Genomic DNA, 21588 nt, shown 5'->3' with positions numbered 1-21588 from the left:
ATATTTATGCAAAATAAGAGGCCAGTTCATGTCTAAGCGTCCCATATCAGCAAACTGTATCAGGAATAATCAAGCCTGCAGGAATGTAGGGAGGAAGAAAAATAAACAGCAAACCAAGCAATGCTCTCAGTGCAATCTTTCATCTAGCCCCATTAAGTCACCTCACAGAGCTGTTGTGCAGTGCTGGTTTATTGTTCCAGATGTTTACGTGGAAGGAAAAGGGATTAAAACATTTTACGTAAAAATATTCTAATGGGGTAGTTCAATGTGTGCAAAAAGCTTGATGAAATCTGGCATAAGGACAAGAAAACAGCTGATCTAAACCCAACAAAAAGACCCATACACTTATATTGGAAAATGGTTAAATGGTAAATGGCCTGTTCTTATATAATGGTTTTTCAAGTCAGAGGACATGACCAAAGTGGTTTACACCCATTCACTCACACACTCACACACCGATAGTGGCAAGCTACATTGTAGCCACAGCTAACAAAAAAAAGATTATGTTTTCAAAGCCACAAATGCTGCATTTATGTTTCAAAATGTAGTCTGTGTACCCTACTATTCTTATTTCATATTACATTTGCCCATTTTATATTATATTATACATATATTATATTATATTAAAAAGTTATTGCACAATTTACCGCATTTTAAAATCTGATGGGTTAGCGCTCCTTTTTACAAACAGTGTATGAGTCTTTCTACAGGGTATATACTGTAAGTCTGTCTAACATTTTCAACACTGAGAACTTCAGTTAAAAATTTGGGCTCTTTTTACCTAAGAAAAAGCTTTAATGGGTAACCAACTTTGGGACAGTATGAAACATCTAGTACCAAACTTTAAGCCATATCCCTAAACATATTTATTCCCAATCTATATCAACATGCACTGAGAAGGAAGATTAAGGCAGAAACATAAGATTAATACATCTGTGCAGTAAACGTCACCATGAATAAATTTGAATAAATATCAAATTTAAACAGTTTTGCTAATTAAACTAAATAATTTTGAAAATGCTTTCTACTAATTTCAGTATTATCTCATTTAAGTTTTATGAACTGTAAAAACCAACCTGTTTCAGGTGATCAGTTACTGGAAATGTAAGAGAAAAAAAATCACCTTTGATGTTACATTCAAGGACGCTATAAAAACACATGTAATCCCTGTTAGTCAATAGAGAGCATCACATTACAGCAACTCCTAGTGCTTCTGTCCAGCAGCAATATTACAAACTTTAGAAGAGTCATAGAAAAAGATTGAATCCCAGGCATGAATGCTGGCCAGCTACGAAAACTACTTCCTGTCTAATTCATTAGTTCTGGCGATTGATTGAGGTCAGAACTCCATGACATTTGCTGAAAAACACATCTGAGGCCGTCCTGAAATTCCTTTCCATTACACTGATGTAGCCAGCAAACATCGCAGAGATTGGTTATCATCCTGTTAATGTCCCGTTGTCACTGGAGGAGGGTTATCGCTCATGTGGGGTCAACAACACATCGCTGCGGTTGCCAAGTGCCCCGGCCTCCCATCTGCACAGCAACAGAGATGCAACAGACAAACAGACAACAAGCTCCTAATCTCCTGCTGCGTATGAGGGGACAGGATGAGACCAGCGAGATGGCTTGCAGCCGGCACCAGAGGGCAAACTCATCAGGATCTGATTTATGTGCCAAAAAGTTTCCTCTCATGAGAGATATGGGAGGTGCTTTGGAAGTATTAAGCCTAAATCAGCACTGTGTGTCCAATTTCATTTATGTTTGCAGATAACGGTTCAGAGATGAAAGGGGGGGATGTGTCCGACCACCTAACCACTGCTTGTTTTCCGCTGTGTTTAGGTGGAAATAGGTGAATTATTTATGGCATGAACCCTTCCGTTTCATCAAACACTTTCCCTTTCTTCCCCTGCCAGGAAATTGTCAACTTCAACTGCCGTAAGCTCGTGGCCACTATGCCTCTGTTCGCCAATGCTGACCCCAACTTTGTGACAGGGATGCTGAGCAAGCTGAAGTTTGAGGTTTTCCAGCCTAATGACTATATAATAAGGGAAGGCACAGTTGGAAAGAAGATGTACTTTATTCAGCATGGCGTTGTTAGCGTCATCACCAAGTTCAACAAGGAGATGAAACTAACGGATGGATCCTACTTTGGAGGTAAGAAAAAAAGAGACACATTTTCCATAAAATGTCTTTTCTTTATAGTCACATAAAAAATGCAAAATCGGATTACAGCATCCTTTCAGCCTGCTCCAAATCACGCAGTGTATATGTAACATGCTTATATAGAAAGCAGACTAAAGCTTGTGTTTGATTCTGTTGGAAGTTATTGTAGATGTCAATACACCAGTGTCAGACATTAGTCAGCTTCTGCGATTACATAACCTCTCATCTGGTTGCTGGTGTTGGCCAAGGCACGGATCAGGCATCCCTAAAGACACACAGAGGTCCCTCCCCCACATTCAACTTAGAAATTTTAAACTCCTCGCCTTCTCCATACACTGGATTTACTTAACACTAGCCAGTGAAAACTCCTCTGCTTGACGTCAGGAGCACCTTGCTGTTCTCATCCTATCACTGTCCTAAATCTCTAATCTTAATTCTCTCTGCAATGCTCCAGATATAAATTTTTAAGATGTCGTTCCTGATTCCATTGCAGTTGGTTTACTTCAACAAAATTTACATGCAGACGTTGCTGTCTTTTTGAGAGGAAAGCAAAGTTTCCTATTTTAGGCCGTCTCGCATATTTTATCTTGTGTTCACCCCTGCTATGGGAGGAGGGTAAGAAGTCTAAGAATACCTTCCCTTTGGTGTGTCTGTTGAATGCACTGCGCGCCTCGTTGACAAGCTAAGGGAGGCAGAAAATCAGAAAAGAAACAAGAAGTCTCCCTGTTAAATAATCCAAATCCATTTTTCCTACCCAGCATCCCCTACAAATGTCACTACAGCTCTCTTCAAAAGGAAAAAGAACACAAAAAGCAGCACCTTGAAAAAGTATTCATACTTCTTCGGCCTGTTTGCATTTTGTCCCATAAACCTCCAAGAATTTTTTTTTTTTCTTTCTTGTTTAACTAAATTAAAGTAGAACATATCGATAGTCAAAAAGGACACATTATTTAATTCATTTAAACTAATTATTTGACAAAGAACCCTGAATATTATATTCTAATAAGCTGAAGTCTTTAAGCCACGTCTCTACCAGCTATCAGATCTAAAGACATATTTTTTTTTGCAGAATATCTCATCCTCAGTCAGATTGGATGGAAAGAATTAGTAAACAAAAATGTTCAAGACTTCTCTGCTCCACTACTACTCTTCACAAAATTAGCTTTGATCTGTTTCATTTTAGCTCTGATTGTATTTTTCTTTTTAACGTCCAGCTGGTAGATTATCTTCACTGCCTGTCTGAAGTCTCTTGTGTCCTATAACAGATTATCCTTAGAGCCTGCCATGTTTTGAGTTTCAGGTATATGCCATCCTAACAGTGTTTTGGCTCAACTTGAAGAAAAGCAAACATTAATACTGATTTGAATGGATGTTTTACAGTGTTTGTTCTGGATTTGTTTTTTGTTTTTTTTGTAGTGCAAAAGGTGTCAAAACATTCAGTTATGGTTTCATCTGCCCAAAGTATTTGCTTTCACAGCATTTGCTTTCCCATGTCTATGTTCCTTGACTGGCTTGTAGAAAATTACCATCAAGACATAGTGTGGTTCTCTTTTAACACTATAAAAAAGGCCTTATTATTGAAGAATTTTTGCCAAAGTTTATAAACTTATTGACTAAAATAAAACTTTGAATATGTGTTCCTTTATCATATAATATATAGTTTTATTGCCACATGACAAAAATGGAAAAAGATTCAAAAGGTGCGAATACTTACAGTAAGGTGCCTTTAAATTTTAAATGATTCACTCTTCAGGAGAGTCAGAGACCATCTGGAATTGCTCCTGTAGAAAAAAAAAACAGGGAACTAATAGCATAATGATGAAAAGGACATTTGGGGAGGCAGTAGGTCACAGAACACCTTCAGTCATGGTCGTTACTACACCTGTATGTTGAAATAATATCACCTCTGGGGCCAAGGTTGATGGGATTGCACATTACTATCACACAGCTTGGAGTGAAGCCACTGTGTAGCTATAGGAATTATACTGTATGATGCTAGAACAATAAGACAGGAGGCAAGAATCCCTTTTGGGCTTCAGTTTCTGAGTCATACAAGGCATACCCTCTTCACTCAGAAGGGGAGGAAGCTGGTTGCCACAAGTGTATACGTGACACATGATGTGATGGTAAATTATCCACAACGCTCCAGGAGTGGGCTTATCCTTTGTGACAGCACAACAGAAATGTGTCAAACCGCAACGTCATGAAGAGTGATAACAGGTCCCTGACGTTCACAAACCCACAGCAACACCAGAGTTTTTTTAAACTGACAGGGAAGATATTTCCGAGGAGTTCTTTTTAGGGCTGCCACAGAGATTTGAAAACAAGGACCACAAAACACAGTGGCTTCTGAATTTGTATAATCGTATGGTGGTAACCCGGAGAACACAGCAGTCAGATAAATCACTAAAGCAGGGTCTTGTGGCACAATAAATCACTGTGTCAGCATCACCTTTCTGACCTCGGTTTCTCAGCTATACAGAAATGTATTATTGACCTTGGAAAAGCAAAGTTAACTGTGTTGTGATATCAAAACAATTGGTATTTAAGAATAAACATGAAATATTAACTCACAAGTATTTAAATCTCTTTAAATTTAGCATAATTTAACAAATAATAGCACAACAAATGTCTAGTTTATAAGTATTGATGACTAAAGTTTTTGATAAAAGGAAAAAATAATCTTTACTTTAATGTTTATGTCAGTTAAAACTTTGCAAGAGCTGTCATTTGTCTATATTAGCATTAGAGAAAGATTTGCCGACTCACCAACTGCTGTTCAGCTGTTCACTTTAGCAGGATCTTAGGGTCGGGTACCACATTTATCTCTGAATGTTGCCATTGTCGTCATATAAGCTTATTAGTTGCATAGTATGCTGATTTAAATACAGACCAACCACCATCTGTACTTGTTTTGATTCTTTTATCTCTCACATGACTCAAACCACATGTAACATGACGCATTATTCCGGCAGCTTCTCTTGTTCTCTGTATGTAAGGTACCTCTCGCTGTAAAGCCTGCCTTCCATTACAGCAGTTCTAACACTTTCTTCACACTCACAGCTTGAGACAGTGCTGCTTGCACATCTTGCACATTTTGTGCCCTGCTTCTATGATTTATAATGGCAGAGCCAAGAAAAATTACACCGTAACAGGTTAAGGTTGGCCACGTGAAGGAAAGTGATAGACTGTGTACAGGTGCAAATGTAAATGGAGATTATAGCGTTGGAACAAATATAGGTCAGATGATGAGGGTGTAGTCTATCTAAATATATGTATCTTTTGTTTCAGTGAGGCACTGCAAATACTATCTTATCTCATGAATGTTAATGTTTGAAAAAACACATTTTATGTGGCTCTCCTTATAGAAAATAAGAAAAAAATATGACGCTTTCCTGAAGTCCTTTTTCATCAACTAATGTACCTGCTGTTTACGATGTCCTCCTGTATTGTGAACCATTAGGATGAAGGGTTTCAAACGAACAGTGTGCCTTTGGGTCATAACACTCTCAGATTTTTCGCCATGACATCAACATCACTTCCCATTCAAATCAGTATTGTTGTTTGCAATGATTTTCTGGCCACTTGGGAAAAAATGCTTTATGCTTGGTGCAAATACTTTGAGTGAACGCAAGCGTTCAAATTATTGGCAGAATTATTAGAATTAACGTTGCTAGGATTCCAGTCTTTGCTACCCTGAATATTTTTATAACAGGTAATTTCTGTTCACAGTATCTATGTCTGCATTATCCAAGAGATTCAAAATTTAGGAATTTAAAACTGAAAAATTTATAACAGTGTAATACCAAGGCTGGAATTTAAGGTGGCATAAAGCTGACAATAACTACACAAAAAACATTGAAATTATGAAAATGCTGAGCATGGTCAAAACAGTACAGTACTGTACAGTACAGTAATGCTAGAATTTCTTACAAAATAAATGTATTTGTGAATTCTTTTTCATTGTTCATGTTTTCCTGTCAGTCATTAAGCTGGACAAGACAGGATAGGATATAAATCTAAAAAAAAAAAAGGATAACCCTAAGTTGAACCGACTGGATGTGTGAAAAATGGGCCCCTGTGCCATCATTTATAAAATTCTATGAATATCAAGCCCAGCGATGGACTTTATTGTCAGAGTAAATTTTTTTTATCTTATTTTGAAAAAAAATCCGGTTATGCCACTGCCTATTCACGTCATATTGCATGCGGACAGATGTACAAAAAGAACAATAACCTTATGTTTTGCACCTAAGGTAGTATAGACAGGGCCTTAAATTTTAAAGAACAGGTCCTACAGTTGTATTTTGCCACTTCAAGGAATTGGCATGTGGAGCAGAGTAAATATGCTTTAAGTGCAGACAGATCTTGTGCATTCCATAAATGAGATTTAACTTTGACGCATCCTCCCCATGGAGATCAAGTGCTCAACCGTTGAACAGTTTTATAGGTAACTCCCACTGCATCAGGAAAGGAAATGATCCATCCACAATATTTGTCAAGATTAAGCTGCGCAGATTTCTAATCAAGGCAACAAATTTGACATAATCTTGTTCTTGCAGTGTATGTTATTAGTGGGTAACTGTTATGACATTTGAGGAGTGAGGCTTATTTCTAAAAATGGATTTGTAATTGTGCTGTAGACAATAATTCAGTGTTATTTGAGGTGGGAAGTGGGGGCGCTAACCAATATTGTGTCTGCTTAGGGGTAATGTGATAAACGTGATTAACGAGGACTATGATGAGAACATAGATTTGTTGCTGATGTATTGTTCAGCTTTTGTCCTTGTGTTTTGATGCATTGTGAACAGGGGATACACAGATGCTGTAAAGTCATCCCTGTCTTTAGTTACTGATTATATTTTAAACTGGCGCAGTGCTTTGGAGCCTGACTCTAACACCAACTAGTGTTTTATATCACAGGACTATTATCCCTCTACAGGATGATAAATGATTTTGGCACAAAGAGTGTGACAGACATGCTTATGAGCTTCTCAATTTATTTACATTCACATTAGCTCTTCTACTCCCTAACTCTTTGTTCCCACAGATTCATCTATATGATAATGTGTACAGTAATTACTGGGACGATTTCCTTTATCGCCTTCTGTATACTTCAGTCCTGCTGCTGTTTCCTTGATGTTTTTTTATTTTGTGCCTCTTGTGTCACTGTCATGCAGAGATCTGTCTGCTCACCAAGGGCAGACGGACAGCAAGCGTTCGGGCAGACACCTACTGTCGACTCTTCTCCCTCTCTGTGGACCATTTCAATGAGGTGCTTGAAGAGTACCCCATGATGCGACGTGCATTTGAAACTGTCGCCATTGACCGGTTGGACCGCATTGGTAAGACACCATTATTTTCTCTTGTGGCTAATTGGTTGAATCTGTTGCCCGTCATTATGCCTTGTTGTCTTGTCCTAATCAGATCCCAATTGCCCTTATTTCCTCATAAAAGCATTGTGTGTGCCATCTTGTGTTGCATGACATGTATGCTACCATTTTTGTTTACTTTCGCCACTTAAAAAAAAAAAATTCAAATCCGTTCTGTTGTAACAAGTATTAATCCTCTAATGAGCAAAAGTAGCATTTTGTGGTTGGATTAATTGGAAGGCGGTGCATGTTGCAATCAGGGAGGGAGTCTGGTCGCCCCCTTCTTTGGTTTGGTGTTGACCCCCCCACTGGAAGCCACCTAGTGGATGGAAGCTAACCTCACGTGCATGTGTGTCTGGCTCTCTGTACACTCATCCAAACTCCTGGGTATGAGCAGCACCCCACCTAATTACAGATTTCTAACTAAATTAAAATCAGGGCCAAGAGAAATGTTACCATCTGGTGTAGCTCAGTTGACTGTCAAGCAGGCTCATGATCAGTTAAACATACCGTGCCTTGCAAAAGTATTGATAGCAGTTAAACTTTTTTGATTTTTTTCCACTGCCAACACGAACTTGAATATATTTTCTTATGATTTTATGTGATAGATTAGCAGAAAGGAGCTTACTAATGTAACCCTTAACTTCCCCACTTTATCCAAGGTTCACTTGAATAAAGTGTATGTTCCCTGGTCTCTAACAAACATCTGGGGATTTCACAGCTCCTCTTACTCTGAGATTGCACACATTTAAACTATTTGCTGCACATAGGTTAGATCAAAATTAATACCCCTGACAAAGTTTAATTTATTGTAATCTTTTAATTTCGGTTTTTAATAGTGATGCAGCCCTGCATTCATAACTATAACCTCAAAGAGAATCTATCAGATTATAGATTAATTATCCGCATACCAATAGAAACGTGCAAAATATTTGATTTAAGAGATTTAAAATGTAAGATTTTAAAAGCAGTTAGACCAATACAGATGTTTAACAGATCTCTGTTTCAATAATAACAGAAACTAACATTTTAGGGTAATGAAAAAAAAAATTAGAAATTTAAATCTGACAGGGGTATTAATAAGATTTATCTTAATAATGATTTTTGAGGAAAACCTTTTTGACCTGGATTGTATTTAAGTATATCATAGTAAGGGGGTAACTAAAATGCATGCACCCTTGTGAGATATGCATTAAAGATAAATGTGCACCATATATCCTTTTCTTCCACTTCATACTTTTATGCTGCTTTTTTTTGGTCTATCACATAAAATCCTTACAAAATACAATCAAACTTATGTTTCAACTTCAGAAAATTTGGCATATTACAAATGTTTGAATATTGTTGCAAGGCACCCTGCTACACTGTCAAGGAATAGGTCAATTACAGTCAAACTAATTTATAGAAGAATACATGATTAACTCCGCCATGGCAGATTTAGAGAAGGATACGTAATCATTACATTTAACCACACAGACATTTCACAGTTACAAAAGGGCACATGTATGTAAAAACTGGTTAATAACTGGGTTTGCTTATATTGTAGTTTCCTTGAAATCTGATCAAACTGTTCCATCTGAACCATAAATGTCTGAATCACCATTCAGCTACTTTTAGGCCAAGTCACATTTGCTTTGCAGAAGTGACAACACTGTAAATGTTTATGGAGCATTCCTCTGAACAGCTGATGTCACAAGTAGTGTTGTGCATCTGCTAAGACCTGGTATCACAGGGACTAACAAATGAAATTACCGTCGTTTTAGGTAATCTTGTTAGTTGTTCCCAGAATGCTTCAAAAAGCATCATGTCTTCCAGATAACAGCATCTAAAAAAGACAAGCCTACTATATTAGCTAGAAATATATTTATATTTTATGTGACAAAAATGGAATATGGACTGGTTGTTGAAATTCACATGTAAAGTCTCGCCTCTAAAATCCTAAAACGTACACTGCTTAAGTCAGAATAATTTATGAAGCTGTGATTCTCAAAAACCTCTATTTAAATGTAATACAGCTATATCAAAGTCCATCATTTCACATTATTGTTTAGAACGGAGATTAATTGCTTGTTGGTATATTTCTCCCATAGTTTGACAAGAAAATACACCAATATACTGTTTCATTTATATAAAGACAATACCCAAATGTTTTAATATATATGGTTTGGCTTGAAACTAAGATTTATTTGATATAAATCTGGCTTTTTTATTGTAATAGCTGTGTTAGATCAGATCAGATCATTTCAGAATTGTTGAAATTTTATAAAATTAAAAAACTCTCGGTTATCAAGTTGTATCATTTAATTAGAAATCTACTAATGATATCTTCCAGAGTTGGTATATGCTCCTCGGTGTTGTGTTTTTCTACAGCTTTACCTGACAAATGACACAAGGTGCTGACTGATTAATGCATGGATCAATTAGTAAGCACTTGCAGCTTACTACACGATTATAAGAAAAACCCACAGAGCCCTGCAAACGCTTGGTGTCAGAATGAACCCAGAGATATAAATAGCGTTTGTGTTTATGGAAATGAGAAACATGAAATGATGGTAGAGGAATCAATGATATCTGAGTATAATTTTCACATTTCTGACCTAAATTATTTTCACTCGTTGGAGATAAAGGTTGCTTAAAATGTTTATCTAAAGTTATTGTCATGTCATTGCATGAAAGGATATCTTGGCTGCATCAGTCAACAAGCAAGATTTTCCAAAACAGTTTAGATCGGTCTTTTCTTTTTTCTTTGTATGACCTTTGAATTTGGGATGGGAGTCCGAGACAACTTGCTGATATTTTGATTTATCTACTCATTTCACTCCATTTAGAGTATATTGTATCTGGAGAATTGTCCATTGACTATTGTCTCAATGAAAAAGACATGAGGATTATTTTGGTATCTTAGCCAGCCACAGCAGCCAGTTATTAAAATGTAAAGATAATTAAAACTCCATTGCCAAATTACAGATAAAATGGCTATTATGGTAAAAGAAAGTGCTATTGCATTATTGGTTAATCTGGTGCAAGCATAAACTCTTACCGTCCATGCTGGGATTGGTCTGGTCTGTTTTAGACCAGAGAGTCTCTGAGCCTTACTAGACTTGCCCACACCATGTGTAAGTCAGTCTCTCTGACCAAGATGCTGTTTTAAAACAGTCAAAGATAAGCTAGTATCCTCCAATCACAGAGGAGCCCTGACCCATTGCCAATTTAGTAGCTCTACACCCTTCTATGGAATCTTGGCAGAGACATAAATAATAGTGTCATCAGCATATAGCTGGAGCTTCACCAGTGTTTCCTTTAACTAGAATTAATGGTAAGGATATGGAGTTGCACAGCCAGACACTTGACTTGAATGTGATAGAGAATCTGTGAAGGAAAAGATTGAGGTGTTGGCAAAGGTCTTCTAACCTTAAAGACAAATTTTAAAAGTACCAACATCCTAAAGCCCAGTCAACTGTCACAAGAATTATATAATTGTCTTTTTAAGTAATTTCAACAAAATTATTTCTAATGACTATGTATGTCTATGAAGACTGATCCACATTACATATTTTAATTTGTAAAATGCAAAAGAACAGTTTGATTTATTAATATTGTTTTAGATGTTTTTAGTCTTTTGAGTGATATCTGTCTCATATTGGGTTAGAAACATTTCTTAGTTGAATGAAAAAAGGTAATATCCTTGTATGATTTACTGAATGCCATTACTATTTAATTGCAAAAAACCAAATATTTTCTTAAATTTAGGATTTTTTTTATTTGACGTTTGTGTTTAATTTCCATGTCAATTACAAAGAAATACAAGATTTTATGATATTATTTAATACATTTTTATTGTTTATTCTTTACCCTTACGTGTTTTAATGACTGTTCCTTAGCCATAACCAGTGTCACTGGTGATTTAAATCAAACTACAGTGTATACTATAGTATTCTTCTGTAATGAGGAGATTATTTAGTGCTTTTTAGTGGCTAAATGTTTGCTTAGATGGTAATTAATGCTTGGAATAAGTTTTATAAGTCACAGTTTTACTTATATCCAATTAAGAGTATCAAAAAGTCTCAAATTTAATCCGTACTAATTTAGTCCACTTGATCAGTGTGATAAGATGAAATTACGATACAAATGGTAAAACGTTTTACACCAAAGTCCAGCCATTCACATTTAGTCATTGGCTTTAAACCCTCTATTTTCTCAGAGAGCATATTTTTATCACAAAGATACCTTCAGCAAAACTAGATAACAGCTTAGATACTAAAAGCAGTTTTAAAAGGTTGAGTTGATTACTCCGTAATTAGAAAAAACAATACATCACTTAGAACTTAACTGGAAACCTTCTCTCAACATGAAGTAATCACTATTTACTGTTTTTCTATATCTCCACTTGGGACGGTCCAATCCTTTCAGTCTGTTTTGGGAACAGACTGAAGACACTGCTGGTCTGATTGACCATGTGAGTGGTCAATTTTATAAGTCTGTGAGCTAAAAAATAACTGCCATTTTTAAAGTGGCTACACTACAGGCAAGCCATGTAATCCTCACAAGCAAACAGCACGTCTAACCCTTGGTGCAACGATGGCATGCCTTCATGTGAATCATAGAAGACTGCGATTTTCTACAGCAGTATATTAGGCTTAGATAAATGACAAAGTGTTTGCCAAGGTAGCAGAGGAATAACAAGCCATAAATGTCACCACTGACAGCTAGATTTGTGGCTTGATACCTCACCTCCAGGGATCACTGAATCAATGGAACCACAACAGTTTTTTTGCTGAGTAGAGCGAAGTTGAGTGGTGCGTAGGTGTGCTGTTCTAGAACCACAGATGCAAAAAAAAGTAGTAAACATTGAAAGAGAGCAACACAATTTGACCCTATCTAAGGAAGTTCAAGAATACATGACATTTAAAGTCATTAACATAAATCAGTCTGAAAAAACGTTGCAGATGAATTTAAAGGTTTTGGGACAATACTGAACCACAGTGAAAGACTTTATGCTTTAATTTTACAGCCAATTTCTCCAAGGGCACTTCAGACTTATCCATCAACCATCTGAAGCTGGTTTTCCACTGAAAACCCAGGTTTTTCAAAACCGGGTTTACCCGCTAACCATCAGTTTTTGGCTCTTTTCACATTTTGACCGAAAAAGGTCTAACCCCTTGTTGGCGTGCTGCGTGGCCACTGTCCCCTACCACTGTCTGTCACTCACCCAGCATCACGCTTGGTGAGTGAGTGTTAATAATGTTGACAATGTGAACACTGAACTCACGGGAGTAAATCGTGGAGAGTAACATGGACGGGAACCAGAGTGTCGTCACTACTCTATTATTTCAGTCTTTTATCTTTCTGAGTCCCTCTTACCAGTTCTGCGCCATGTTCATTGAAAGTAATCGTAGTTGTTTTCCGTCCATACGTTGCATTCATGGTGTCACGTAATTTAGGGGTTAACCCTGGTCAGGTGTTCTCACTGCATGCCGATCACAGCCAAGGCGATTTTAACATGGGTCGTTTGCCGAAACGTTAGACCCGGGTAGACCTGGGTTAGTGAGCTGTTCCCACTGCCACTAAAAGCAGATTGTTCACAGGTTTGAACTGGTTTTTCGGCCAGTGTGAAAGGGCTACAAAAGATCCTGAACAACATCTACTGCATTTTATCACTATGCTAAGGACAGTGTTCAGGATCAAACAATAATGAGGAAAAAAAAAGAAACAATGTTCAAAACATACGTGAGCTAAAAACAACACAAATGTTGGTATCATATTTGTTAAAAACTACTCTGATGATCTGCAAACGCACTATAACGTATTGATTGGATTGACCAAAAATGGAGCAGCTTGAATATATTTGTTCTAAAGCTGATGTTACATTTTAGAAAAGGAAGATTGTATAGCCAAACATAACATTTGAGAAAATAGAACGATTGCACTTAATAATACAATACAATAAAGATGGGGGTTTATTTTATTGTGAAGTTTTAGGCACTTTACAACCTACCATAATACAACTAAATCAATATCACATATAGCTAAGATATACTGTATGTGAGAACATACATCTAGCTAAGAAAACAAAACCAGTGATGATTATTTCCTTCTTAACTGAAAGTCATAAAAGTACAAATAGCTCGTAGCAACAACCACTCTGTTCATCACTGTGGTTAAAAAGAAAAACAAGAACAAAGCTTGCAGTACTTAATATGGACCTAAAGGACAAAGATATTCCTCACAGTTAAAGGCAGGAACAGCTAGATCCACGTTCAGAAAATATAGCCAATAGGGTCTGCTTATTTAAAGCTTTATATTTTGGATGAAGAATTGAAGTTTTCAAACTGAAGGATGTTTTTCTGACCTCTAGATTTATTTTGACACCTGGCAGGCTCTGTGAAACAATACTTAGAAAAAGTTATTCGGAACAAATATTCAAAAACTTTATTTTTGCAACAATTCCCCATTACCTTTTAGCTGTAATGTGACATTTACAACACTAAAGCATTTACTCACCCTGCTTTCAGGATGAATTACATAGAAATATTCTTCAATGTTGCAAATTTGCATAAATCAAAAAGACAGTTAACCTATTTTCACAGTACGTTCTTCAGGGTAGTATATGTTTTTTTTAATGTGCCCTTAAATGTCAGCTGATTAACCAATATTTGCCCTTTTGTATATGAACTGCCAGATGAGTTAGATTTTCACTATCACTATATATTGGACAGCGAAAGCTCTGCACACTGACCCAGTCAGGTAGCTGCAGAACAGATTTGTCCTTTCAGACTAATCATGAAAGGGGTTTTGTCTCATACGATGGAAGGTATTTTGTCATGATCAGTGCTGGTTGTATCGTTTCTACGTATTGACTGCATTTGGTAATCTGCTTGTCTTGCTCTTTAAAAAAAAAAAAAAGAGAAAAAATAACCATGCTTTGAGAACAATATTATGTTGCACCTTTGACGTTATCCTTTATCTATCTAAAAACTGTTTGACCAGGAGTCCATCTTGAGACGAGCTCATCTCGTTTTCAAGAATGCCCTGGCCGACGAGTAGGCACCAGGTAAACTTCTTACTCTAATTCCAGTATTTGGACAGGGCCAGATTTAACACATTCAGCCTTGCTAAATAAATCCAGTCTGCAAAAATTATCATCACAACAGCTTGACTTGTTGCTGAAGTTTACATTATCTGTTTGATTTTTGCATCCTAAACACATAACTTAAGTTACCCACACCAGAATTTCCTACATTCTGATGGACACATTAAAATATCAGCAACTAAGACAATCAAAGAAACAAAGGAATTTCATCCAGTTCTACATGACATTTTTTCCTAAATGAAAAAAAATATATAGTTTATGGTAAGGTGTGATTGTTTTAACTATCAATGTTTTCTTTGTATCCTTTCCTGAAAGTGTATTCAGAAAAATCATATTTCCAAATTAGTAAGAATTTTACTAATACAACACCACATACAGTTCATTTCAGCTTTCAAGGTTTCATTTCATGATTTATTCATGTTTTCACCCAATTAAAAGTTTGTTTCTGATTGTCTGACCCGTCTGTTCTGTCGTGTGTAAAATAAAAAAATAAAAATGCATGACCTTATGCAGGTAAAATGTTCAGGTCCCTGTTTTCCTGCTTAAACATGCCTAATAAAAGCAGGCTACTGCAGAAATTTAATTCAGATTCTATGTGCCGCCACATGTTTTACATACAAGTTTTGGATATCCTACCTCTTCTATAAAAAACTGGAAACTAATCAAAGTTTTTTTTTTATCTCAATTTAAATGCTAATTATGATAAACTGGGACAGAGAGGTAAATGTTTTTTAAGTTGGAATTTTTATGAATAATTTTGAAAAGTGAAAGAAGCAATGATAAGACATAACACATCTGAACTGATTTTTAATTTAAAACTCAGAACTATATTAAATATAAAGAATAAAAACTAATGTTTCCTTTAACCGTTTTGGGGATTTTTTTTTTTTCTTTTTCTTTTCTTGAATCTGTAAATAATAATCAGCATAAATTAGACCTTCACAGATGTGCAGAACTTTCACTTGTCATGTGCATGGCTGCACCTCCGTGCCATCACAGATGTTGCCTTTTTAACTTGATGGCGATAACAGCAGGCTTGTCCCTCCTCTTTAGCCTGGAGGATTCAGCATTCACAGTATCCCCCACAAATAGGACATTTTAAATTGCCACATCTATAGCTTTTTCACTCTGTTCCAGTTTGTCTGAAATAAAATGCAGCCAATGGAAAATAGTATGATTAAAAATTCTAGATATTTAATCTATATATTGTTGTATCTGTTTTTATGGCAGAGTCACAGCATGTGTTGGTATATGCATTATCCAAAAGTGTGATTACTGATGCTTCCAGACCACAGTTTGTTTATAATGCATAATGTTTGCATTTGTCTATAGAATACATTTTTATCTTACCTTTTACCCATAAATATTTCTTTACAGTTTAGAAGTATGTTTGAAAATGATCACTAATCATCAAATGAACAGATTGTATAAAGATTTAACAATAGGACATTATTCCTCTTAAATTCTCCCCATCTTTAAGGACTACAGAAGGAAAATAGCTACAGTAAATCCGGTAAAGATTATCTCTTTTCATTTTGAGATTGTTGTTTTCTTGGCACTGTCCTTATTTATTTTTTTTTTGTTGTTGTTTTTTTATAAAAAAAAATTATTACTCTATTTTAAAAAAGTAAGTAACTTACTGAGTTGTGAACTCAGTAAGTTCACAACTCTGGAAATTTGGATACTTTTTACATGCTGGTACTGACTTTAGCAAATTCCAAATTATTTTTTAAAACTGCAAATAAGGGTTTTCAATATTTGTAAAAGAGATTGTAACTCAGCAGATGCTTGACTGACACAAGAGGGATACAGTATTATTTATGTATATATATTTAAAAAAAGACTAAAGGTCAATGTTTTAAAGTGTTATATTGATTTGTATTTATTAGTCATGTTGCCATTAGATACCAGCAAACAGCAGTCTGTATAAGAAGTAGCCTACATATGGAATGTAGAATACTATCCTAGCTTAAAGTTTACAAGTTTATTGTATTATTTTTAAGCTTCTTGGCATGTGATAAAGTGGGGTTTGTCCTTTTACCAAATCAGAATCCCTATCATAATAAAGTTACATCCTCTTGTGGACAATTGCTTTCTGTAACTGAACAACTTTGGTACAGAGAGGTCTAAACTACAAAATAACCATATGTTAAAGAACAAAAATAGGTACTAAAGTTTGGTCTTTTGGTCTAGCAGCTTGAGTGAAAAGATTATACCTTTAAGCACATCACCCAACTCTCATAGGGATAGTACCCAGGCAGTATTGGATTTACAGAGCAGAAAAAGTTAGGCTTTTACACAGCTGGTCAGCCTGAAAATTGTATGAATCTATTCACCAGCAGATTTCTGTTTGTTTATTACTGTACACAACAATTCTCAGGTTCAGAGTCTTACATTTTTAATTGCTATAATTTCAGACAATAGATGTTTATATTAAATTTTACCCTTCATTATTTCAGTTTTGGTTTTAAACATTATGTGTTTCATTTGCTTTACATGTACTTGAATGGTGTGTTGCTAAGTTTTAAAATAATTCCAGTATAATGGTATTAAACTTAAGGTATTAAAGACACATCAAAGCTTTATGTTTTACTACAATTTTACAACAACTTACATTAAAGTACGGTACATTGATTTTGTTTGTAGGTTTATTTTTTAGAAGTAAAAGTAGAGACATTTCCTGTTGTCCAAAAGTGCCATGTTAAAAGATGATGTTATTAATTTTATTATTTAAATTATTAGAAAGCTGCAGCATCCTAATGTAGCAAAAGTTTTTGAACTGCTACCGGTAAATGTTTTTTTTAATAAGTGCATGTTTTTCATTTAATTCATTAGGACTTATGGCTGAAGATTTCCTCTAAAATTGTCACCTTAAATCTTTATTTTTTATTTTAACATTTAGAGCCATGAGATAAATGACACTGGTCTGTGTTGGAAAATGGAAACCAGGTTTAAGGAGCTAATGACAATGCCATTTTTTCTTTTGTACTGATGATAATTGCATCATGAATGAACTGCAGCTCTTCAAAAATCTTGGTGACCAATAAGGATTATGTTGGTTTTTGTTTTTTCAAGAGTTAAAAATGCTTCCAATAAGGATCTGTTACTGGGAGACATAGAAATTAAACAGCTCAGTTTGAAATAATGAATCCATGTATTTTCATTCCACTCCACAGGGTTTGACCCTTTCACCTTTAAAATTGCCATGTAAGCCAGATTGTAAGTTGACAGTTGTTTCAAAGTCAGCCTGTGTTTGTTTTAGTATTTTATTGCCAGACCCTGTAGTGGTTGTTTCGAACCAAGTCTTCAGCATCAAATAGAGCGCTGGATTCTGAAAAACATAAAAATAAATTAATACTGCCAAAGTATGATTAATCCATTTTCGGAAGCTACAGCTCCAAACCTCTGTCTTATAGCTGAATGCATGGCTTATCAGCAGCCTTGGGTGAAGCAAATCCTACTAAACAGTAAACAATGTGGAGAAATTCTTCACCATCAGGGACAGGATCAAATGATTGATTGACTGAAGTGTAGACCTTCACCACACTGAAAGTCCACTCTGTCTTCTTTACTGACAATGTTTCATGGGTTTCAGGTACAGAAGGACAGCAATAATTTCAGGAAACACATTCTGTAAGGAAACGTTATGGATACCTTAAATGTAAAATCAAATCTTAATCTTAAATCTAACGTCTTTTGGGTGGGAGCTGTTCCTTTTTGCTACATTTTTCCTATAAAAGCAACAAGAGTTTGCTGTTTAATAAGTAATAAGCCACATTTATATTTGTAGCCAAAGCATTTTGACACACTGGAAACATTTTTATTTGGGCACAAGATGTTTCTTACAGACCTTAAACATTCTCAATAAAAAAAACAAAAATTTTAGGCTAGCATAATAAATGGCAACTTCTCTTAGCTTTTCCATTTTATAGACTGGGCAAATAAGACATAGTAATATTTAACTCTTTAAACCTTTAAATGTATGTATATTAAAAATTCTCTCTCATCATTCTGTATTGTTATTGAAATTCTCAGGGGTTAGGGTTATTATTATTAGTTTGTTTTTGCTGTTTAAAAAAGTTTTATAGTTTTTTCTACATATTTGAGCCTGACCATAAAATTAATTTAGTTTAAGACTTTTACACATACTTGCTAGCTGTACCAATGACATTAGTTCCTTTTAAGTAATATTTTTTAACAGTTTAGTGAAGAACATTATACTAATAATAAAACTAAATTTATTTTCTAAAATAAAAATAAATGAGAAAACAAAATGGACATTGTTTTCAACTGTACACAAAGGAACCAGCTGAGGTGTAATTTTCGGTAAAAATTAGTCAATGCAGCTAAATAATTTACAATTATTTTACAAATTAAGACTAAATTGGTTTTTCGTAAAGTTCTAAATACATGTTATAGCAAAATTCTAGGTAAAATAGACTGCTATGTCATTTAATTAATAGAACTTCTAATTTCCGCCTTTAAAAGTGTCCAGTATTGTGGCGTGTGGGTAAATCATCCATAGCTCCTCTGTGTTTTGACCTTATCACCCCCATTGTCTATGTCATCATGTCACACCCCTAAATAATCTTTGTCTCTTATGTGCCCTTTACTTTTGTCAAATCTTTTATCTGCTCATAGTTATGACTATTAAATGTATTTTAGTTTTTATTTAAAAAATGTAGAAGTGCTAAATGGGTCTATAAAGATGCAGTTTGTGAGATTGAATTAGGTGCAGTGATCTGATTCTATTTAAATATATCTATATCTATATATATATATCTATATATATATAGATATATATATATATAGATATATATATGTGTGTGCAACGATGCATCCCTTTAACAGCTTAGAGCTGTAATTTAGGTATGCTTTTTAAGATCTGAAACTTACAAGCTGCAACTTTGTCACCTGAGGTTCTGCCCTTCTCTTTTTTCTCCAAAAGTTTTTTGTTGCTGCATTGGTTAACTCTCCTAATTGGACATCAACAGGGAAGAAGAACTCATTGCTGCTGCAGAAGTTCCAGAAGGATCTGAACGCCGGCGTGTTCAACACACAGGAGAACGAGATATTGAAGCAGATTATCCGTCAGGACAGGGAGATGGTGATGATGGTGGACCGCAAACAATCAGTTACCGGGATGAACTCGACTCCAATGTCAGGAAACTCCATCATTAACTCACCAGCCCAGCCACCCTACTCCACCGCCTTTGGCACCACTCAGCTACAGCAGTCCTCTGTACCCATGACTTATAGTGCTTCGGCTATTGCCAACGCCTCTGTTGCTCGCATGTTGCCAGTTGCTGCTGCTGCCGCTGCTGCTGCACAGGGGGGGTTCCCAGCTCCCAGTCTTTCCCAAATTAACCTGAATTCCTCTTCACAGACAGCATTTCAGCAGCAGGGAGCAATAATGTCACCCTGCTCCTTCACGGCGGCCATGTGCAGCCCGCCCGTTCAGACCCCGTTGGCTAACCGGAGCTTCCAGTATGGTTCACCAACGGCCTCCCAGCTGTCGCTTATCCAGCAGCCCATTGGCCAACAATCTCTACCCACCCAGCAACAGCTCGGTCAGCAGCTGGCTACTTCAACTGCTGCTGCAACCTCAGCGGTGCAGCAGCAGGTCCCTTCACCTCAGAGGGGAGACATCCACAAGAGTACCCAGGCTCTTCAGTCTGGCAGCTTGAGTCGAGATGTCCGACACCTGTCGGCCTCCCAACCATCACTGCCACATGACACATCCCTGGGGCCCAGAGCTCATCAAACCTCTGGGGAGTCTCTGGCCTCCATTGTGCCACTGACAGCAGCAGCCATCCAGGGAATAAGTCTACAAGGTGGCATCCGCACTACGGTGCCCCAGCGGGTCAGTCTGTTCCGCCAGATGTCGTCGGGAGCATTGCCCCCGGTGCGTTCGGGCGCTTCGGTGGCTGCGGCAGTGGCAGCTGCATCCTCATCCTCCACTCAGCACAGGGAATCCCCTGGATCTAGAAGAGATTCTGTCCTCAGCAGTACAGAGACTGAACAGGACAAAATGCGGTTTGCATCAAATTTATGATTCCATATGTCCTATCCAGTTTCTTTTTTTTTTTTTTACTTAAATGTGTTTCAATTCATCTTTAAGATGGGTATAGAACAAAAGAGGTAAAAGAGGGATTTATGAGTTTATTTGTTTCCCTCCAACTTTCCTCTAAAGTAACCTCATAGAAATCTTATATGTATATAAGCCCTTGTATAATATTTTAGAAATTTTTGTCTCCCTAAACTTAAGAATGTATATTATACGGATACATGTGAATGGATGTTTGAGAGAGTGGGTGTGTTCAGATGCAAGTGTGTAAAATCCAACTACTATATTGGCAAAGGCAATTTAAAGCTGTAGTATAAATATGAGTCTTCCTTTCTAAGAAATATATAAAATCATATATCATGTATGAAGTTTTTTATCATTATTTTTATTTAACTGTTATTGTTTATTTTTGATTTCTTTTTAACTGGAATGCAATGTCTTTTTTTATTTTATTTAACTCAGTGAAGAGCAAAAAACTGTCTTCTCATGTTTAATGTGTAAGGAATCATTGGATAATTATGAGTTAAATGAACTCTGAGGAAGAATTTTTAAAATAGCAAATTCTTAAAAAAAAAAAAAAAGAATAATTTAGTGAGACTTGCTTCAGTGCTCATAATAAAAACTGTAATTGAGTATTAAGTCGCTCCCATTCATGAGAATACAGTTTGTTGAGTCGTTATATCCCCCTAAGGCAGGCTCGCATTCAAACCATGACAGCGTTATGGGTCCAAAGGGAATAGGTAAAACTGATGCTGCTTTCTTTGTTTATTTCTTTGATGAAGAAAGAGCTTGGAGTTGAATATGAATGAATGATATTGATTTTTTTTTTCTTTCTGATTTCATATGGTTGAGATCTTACGTAATGTTCCTTAAAAAAAGAATTCTGTGTATAT

The 21588-nt window shown here is 36.1% G+C and overlaps 1 protein-coding gene across 2 annotated transcripts in view; it reads left to right on the top strand.

Moving 5' to 3' along the window:
* Nucleotides 1-21218, top strand: part of LOC107085810 (potassium/sodium hyperpolarization-activated cyclic nucleotide-gated channel 1-like) — an 81621-nt gene extending 60403 nt beyond the window's left edge. Inside the window, exons 6-9 of one of the 2 annotated variants that reach the window (XM_015376363.1) lie at nucleotides 1917-2157; nucleotides 7347-7511; nucleotides 14526-14589; nucleotides 19623-19941. In XM_015376363.1, coding sequence (XP_015231849.1) covers nucleotides 1917-2157; nucleotides 7347-7511; nucleotides 14526-14589; nucleotides 19623-19809 — 657 coding nt within the window. In that variant the 3' untranslated portion in view covers nucleotides 19810-19941. Of the gene's footprint in view, nucleotides 1-1916; nucleotides 2158-7346; nucleotides 7512-14525; nucleotides 14590-19622 lie in introns of both variants that reach the window. The other variant, XM_015376361.1, reaches the window with a different exon arrangement.
* The last annotated feature ends 370 nt before the right edge of the window (nucleotides 21219-21588 follow it).

The sequence above is a fragment of the Cyprinodon variegatus genome, unplaced genomic scaffold (assembly GCF_000732505.1).
Source record: "Cyprinodon variegatus isolate N-32 unplaced genomic scaffold, C_variegatus-1.0 Scaffold134, whole genome shotgun sequence".
NCBI lineage: Eukaryota > Metazoa > Chordata > Actinopteri > Cyprinodontiformes > Cyprinodontidae > Cyprinodon > Cyprinodon variegatus.
The sequence above is the reverse complement of the archived record's forward strand: the minus strand, read 5'-3'. Positions and strand labels throughout refer to the sequence as shown.